General features: G+C 50.1%; 1 protein-coding gene across 1 annotated transcript in view; it reads right to left on the bottom strand.

The window, feature by feature from the left end:
* Window positions 1-429: 429 nt before the first annotated feature.
* The window catches only part of TENM2 (teneurin transmembrane protein 2), a 465471-nt gene continuing 459742 nt past the window's right edge, over window positions 430-6158 (bottom strand). The window contains exon 29 of the mRNA XM_089909643.1: window positions 430-5612. Coding sequence (XP_089765769.1) covers window positions 4851-5612 — 762 coding nt within the window. The 3' untranslated portion in view covers window positions 430-4850. The remainder of the gene's footprint in view (window positions 5613-6158) is intronic.

Here is a 6158-nt window from a genome sequence, read left to right as displayed (position 1 = left end):
TAGAAGAAGGCGGAGCCACAAGATGTAAGGCGCCTGGGGCCCCCGGCTGGAGCAGAGCCGTTGCCGTCACTGACCACGATGAACTATGTCATGAGTAAGGACTCAGCTTTTTCTGTGTTAATTTATGTTGGGCTTCTTTCTTTTTTTTTTTTTTTTTTTTTTTTTGCGGTACGCGGGGCTCTCACTGTTGTGGCCTCTCCCGTTGCGGAGCACAGGCTCCGGACGCGCAGGCTCAGCGGCCATGGCTCACGGGCCCAGCCGCTCCGCGGCACGTGGGATCTTCCCGGACTGGGGCACGAAGCTGTGTCCCCTGCATCGGCAGGCGGACTCTCAACCACTGCGCCGCCAGGGAAGCCCTGTTAGGCTTATTTCTTAAAGCACCTAGTGCTATTTACCCTAATTAATACATGTAACCTTCCCAAGCCCTGTGTTTCGTGAGTGGTCAAGTTAGGATTTGTTCCTGTCGGGCTGTCTTCAGAGCACGTAATCTTATTCCCTGAAAGGCCTTTCCAGAATTGTCTATTATTGTGCAAATACTTCAGGAAGGGGCCAAACATTTCATCCTGGTTATTTTAGGGCTGGCCTGAGGAAAGGCAGGAGAGGATTTTTTTTTACCCAAGACCATTTCCTTCTCCCATATTATGAGTTTGTGTGTGTGTGTTGTGAGGGGCTGCGCTGGCCTGGGTGTAACAGAACACTCATGGATAATTCAACGATGGTTGGCATAAAAGAGGAGAGTTTCACGTTCAAGGGAAACTCTGGTGGCATGTGATTGCCTGTGTGCCACACGGTATGCCCACGCCTTTGGGTCTACCTGGCAGCCGAGAGGCTGGTGGAGGCAGAAAAGTTCTGGGTTGAGCGAGCTCCCCACTGCCTTCTTTTTTTTTCTCCCATTATATGGGTTGTCTTTTCACTTTCTTGCCATCCTTTGAAGCACAAGGCTTTAAATTTTTATTTATTTATTTATGGCTGCGTTGGGTCTTCATTGCTGCGCACGGGCTTTCTCTAGTCGCAGTGCGTGGGCCTCTCATCACTGTGGCTTCTCCTGTTGCAGAGCACGGGCTCTAGGTGTGCTGGCTTCAGTACTTGTGGCTCGTGGGCTCTAGAGTGCAGGCTCAGTAGTTGTGGCACAGGGGCTCAGTTGCTCCGCAGCACGTGGGATCTTCCCGGACCAGGGCTCGAACCCGTGTCCCCTGCATTGGCAGGTGGATTCTTAACCACTGCACCACCAGGGAAGTCCCCCCCCTCTCCGACTGCCTTCTTGCCTGAGATCCCCTCCCTGTCTTGGTAGCCCCCCTGGCTGCATCTATCCTGGGAGGCAACACCATGGTTAGTCCCCGTGTGGCTCCCACCAAACCAGGATTCAAGTAGGCCTCATAACCAGCTAGAGGCTGTTCTGTGGGCGCATATCCAAGAGGTCCTGACGCCAGTTGAATTAAACAAGGCAGCTGGGCTAAAGCACACAGGAGGACCTGTGTCCTGTTTCCTGTCCTCCTGAAGGGAAACAGGGAAACAAGGGTGTTCACACGTGCTTCTGAGAAGGAAGTTCTCTGGAGTAGTTTTGTTCTCCTCTTTGCTTAACTCACAGCTTGCTCTGCTGACAACAGGGCCCATGGGGTCTGATAATGAGTGTAAAGCAGGCTAGCCTGGTCTCTCTCTCCCTCTCCTTCCACCTGGGGAAGCCGCCCCTGACCGGGTTAGAGGATGGGAAGGCAGTGGCGATTCAGAGCCCTTGAAGGGCTCAGGGTGACATGCCACCCAGACTTGCTGGAGAGGCTTGGAAATCAGCCGCAGCTGGGCTTGAATCATTCTACCACCTCCCAGCTCGGTGATAAGTGGCCTCAGTTTCTCCACTTGCAAAGTGAATGATACTAGGAGCTTGTCTTTGCAATCTATCCACTCAATTTACTTCTATTTCCTCCTCGATGGCCACTAGCCTTGTCACCTCACACAGATGATCACATCAGCTCCCCTGCCTGTTCACGCTGCATCAGGAGCACTTGTTGATGAAATTAAAACAAAAATCTCTCTTTCTTTTTTTTTTTTAAATTAATTAATTTATTTTTTGGCTGTGTTGGCTCTTCGTTGCTGCGCGCGGGCTTTCTCTAGTTGCGGCGAGCGGGGGCTACTCTTCTTTGCGGTGTGCGGGCTTCGCGTTGCGGTGGCTTCTCTTGTTGCGGAGCATGGGCTCTAGGCGCTTGGGCTTCAGTAGTTGTGGCACGTGGGCTCGGTAGTAGTGGCTCGCGGGCTCTAGAGCGCAGGCTCAGTAGTTGTGGTGCACGGGCTTAGTTGCTCTGTGGCATGTGGGATCTTCCCGGACCAGGGATCGAACCCGTGTCCCCTGCATTGGCAGGTGGATTCTTAACCACTGCGCCACCAGAGAAGCCCTGCCTCTTGTTTTTAATGAAAAAAAAAAATCAGCCTTTAATCGGTGGGTCTTTTGAACCTTGCCAACCTCTTCTGTTTTCTGGCCTTACTATGCGACCATAGTCCCTTTGCATATGCTGTTCCCTGGGTCTGGGATGCATTTTCTTCCTTCCATCTGGTTAATTCCTCCTTAACTTTCAAACTTCTGTAACTTCCTTTACATTCTCAGTCTAGGTCACCTCCCCAGTTATGTGCATCCACAGCTTTGTAAATCTCTCCTCCTTGGCACTGAACACCCCTGTCGTTTTCACTTCTTAGGGTAACTATTTGCCTATTGTCTGTCTGCATCCCTGACTGTAAGTTTCATGAGGCGAGGGACCCTATGTATGTCTACTGACCTCTTTTATCCCCAGAACTTAGCACAAGACTTGGCACATGGCAAGCTCTCAAAATGTTGTTGAATGAATGAAAGTTGAGGATTAAATGAAAGTATTGTGTGTAGAGCACTTATGTTCTTGGCATGCGGTACACATCAATAAATATGAGCTATTAACGATAATATTGCTCTTCTAACTGTAGGATTGGTGGGGGAAAATTAATCCAGATCATAACTGCTCTTCCTTCTTTGGCTGCCCCAAGTGTGCAAGTTTTGGGGTAAAGTGATCGAGTCTGGAAGAAAGTACACACACACACACACATGAACGCACACATAGAGCCACACAAACTACAGGCATGTCCTCTAATGTGGGGAGAGTGTTTGCCTTCAGTTTTCTGGCAGCACCTTCTGGAACTAGAACATGGCATCAGGGAGAAGTCTGACTGTCCCGGGAATGCTGGGGGGACCCATCCGGGCACAGGTGGGCCTGAGGGTCCTCGCCACCCACCAGCCCCAGGCCCACACTCTCCTTCCCGTCTCTGCTCCGTGAAGGGCGGGGGCTGCAGATGTAGGGAGAGGTCACTCTAGAATTTAGAGCAGCTTGGGGAGCAGGGGGTGCCTGTAACAGAAGCTCCTCCGTAAGTTCACAATTCCGTCTCTGCCTGAGCATCTTGAGAAGCTCCCCTTTCCTCCAGAAACTTTGACCAGGCCCTCACCTCAAAGCATTTGCACAGAAGACCAGTGTCCACAGGAGTTTTAGAGACTTTATTTATGTATAAACAATTTAAACACTTTGCCATAAATTATCTTTGCTGTCCCTAGTCTTTGCTTAGCAGCAAATTAAAATTAATATAAAAACTCGATGAACAAGTCATACATGTATATTACAAAAAAGTTCCTGTACCAAAGTTCTTATTAGACATTTTTTTTGTTTTTTTTTTTACTTTTTTTTCTTCTTTTTGTGGGTTTTTAAAATTTTTTATTTTCTCTCCTCGTGGTGACTGTCATGTGATTGTCTCAGTTTCTGGACCAAACAAACACACTAATAATTTTAAATCTCAAACAGTGATTGTGCCTTGAGGCTTAGGTATGTACAGGGTGATCTGAAGTGGTGCCCGTTAGCAAAAGAGTGTCACGATGCCCACACCTCTACTGCAACTGATACCCACGAACTACAGAATCTAAACAGACTACACCCTGTAACTGCGTATTACTGTCCACAATGGAATCTTCAAAGACAAAAGAATATGAAATTTATCTGTAGTGATTATAGCCACCCTTGGAATTAAATTTTACACTCTGCGCTCAAATAAATTAGCTCAGGCCAGACTAAATCGGGACCTGAGAGTTAAGTGCTGAACGGTATTATTTCGCTTTGATATCAATTTCCTTTCTTTTCTTGTGTTTTTATATATTTTTTTTCTTTAAAAAGTATTTCCAGTGCTCACTCTTTCACTTTTATCCCCCCCCCCAGTCGCTACACACAAATCACCCCCAAAGTCGTGGTTTAAATGCACCTGTATTTGTTAAAAGGAAAACGTCTGTAGTATCTGTCCAACCAGCGGTCTGAATTGTTGTCCTCAACTGGTCCTGGAATGCTGGCCCTCATGGACGTCTGTGTGTCGCTCACGTGTGAATGAGTGAGGTATTAGAAGATGAGGCCTTCTCGTCTTCACGTCTCTGTTTTGCGGTCGGTGTGTTTGTTTGTGTGTATGTGTGTGGGTTTTTTTTTTTTTTTTTCTTCATGTTGTGCGTGTGTCTGTTCTTCCTTTTGGACATTTTGCGTCTCTTTCCATCTCTTTGCTGTGTAGACCCAGAACAAGTGGGTCATATTTTAGGGGAACTCGGAACATGGTTGTGTGATCGTTCATTCGTCTGTTTTGTTTTTCCTCAGGAATTTGCAGCCGGGCTTTAGTCTACTTCGGGAGGTGGGACTTCTCGCGTGGACAGTAGCATTTGAACTCAAAAAATGTGAGCTTTCTTGCCACTTGGTGTCCTAAAGCAGCCCGGCCTCAGTGCCCCTGTTAGGTCTTCATCTCCTTAGGAGAGGAGAGAACAGTGACTCCCGCTGAGCCATCCAGACGAGGAATGGCAGTACATGATTTTGTTACCTCTTTCCCATCTCATTCTGTCTTAAAAACTGGATGTTGCTGCTACTGTCTGCCAGCTCGGGGTATTGCTCGACGGGAAGCACGTAATAGCCTTCGTAACCCTGCACACGCCCCGTGCTCAGAAGCTGCTGCTTCTCGCCCTCAGTCCACAGGCGGCTGCCCTCTCGGCCGTCCCTGGCTTTCTGCTGTTCCTTGGCCCAGGCGGTGCCCAGGGCCCTCTGCCTGGCCTGGTCCAGGATGCGGGCCTTCTCTTCGTCCAGGGTGTCGGGGGTGAGGCCGTAGCGGATGCTGAGCAGCAGCGTGGAGTACTGGAACTCGATGTTGGTGAACCTTCGAGTCCTGCCGTTGACCAGCAGCGTGGGCTGCGACACGGTCACGTTCACCCCGCTCTCCAGCACCTTGCGGCCGATGGTGGTGCCCAGGGTGACCAGGTCGCCGTCGGCCGAGCCGATCTTCACAAAGTAGTGGGTGTCCTTGCCCTCGATGCTGTAATGCATCTTGTCCAGGTAGTAGGCGTTGTTCAGCACGGACGCCACCTTGCGGCTGTCCTCGCCAGCGATGCTGGACGTGCCGGTGGTCACCCGGCCCTCTTTGATGGCGAACATGATGCCTTTGCCAATGATGGGCGTGGTGGTGGCGAACCAGTGGCCTGCTTTCTCTCGGATGCTGGCGTGGAGCTTCTTAGAGATGACCTGCCCTTCGAGGGCCATGAAGGCCTGGTTGTGCCTCTCAGTTGTCTGCTGGACACCTGTAATGAGCTGTGGGCATAAGAAAACACAGAAAGCTGAGAAGGTGGGCTGGGCCGCTGTGTGTACGGGCTGGGCAACACAGCGACAAAGGGTCAGAAAGAGGAAGGCTGGGACTCTCTTGCAAGAATATGTCTTGCGTCTGTCATGATAGGAGCTAAGATAGTCCTACCTTTTGGAACTAGGACAGACTGGCAGGTTTCCAGTGCTCTGATGCTAGGGCCTCTCCACCTTGTAACTGTGCCATTAACTTAAAAATGGAGGTACGGAGGAGTACCGCATTGCTGGTATCTGCACCCAGGCCTACCCACTTACCATGGCTCTCCATCACTGCGGAAGAGAGAGTCACTCTGCCCGCTGATGATCCGGCAGCTGCCGTACACACTTCAGACCCAGGAATATCCTGACCTGAAGGGCAGGGTGTTTGTCTGAGCAGCTGTGAACCCCGCTGCTGTGACCTACCTCTCTTTGAGGCCAGTGCCCTGGTTATTCATTAACTTCCTTGGGTTAGCACCTGGCTACTCAAAGTATGGCTAGCAGCTGAGACATCTCCAGGAC

This window comes from Delphinapterus leucas, chromosome 3 (assembly GCF_059928025.1).
Source record: "Delphinapterus leucas isolate spDelLeu-1000000601 "Yukka" chromosome 3, BTC_Dleu_Yukka2, whole genome shotgun sequence".
Lineage (NCBI taxonomy): Eukaryota > Metazoa > Chordata > Mammalia > Artiodactyla > Monodontidae > Delphinapterus > Delphinapterus leucas.
The sequence above is the reverse complement of the archived record's forward strand: the minus strand, read 5'-3'. Positions and strand labels throughout refer to the sequence as shown.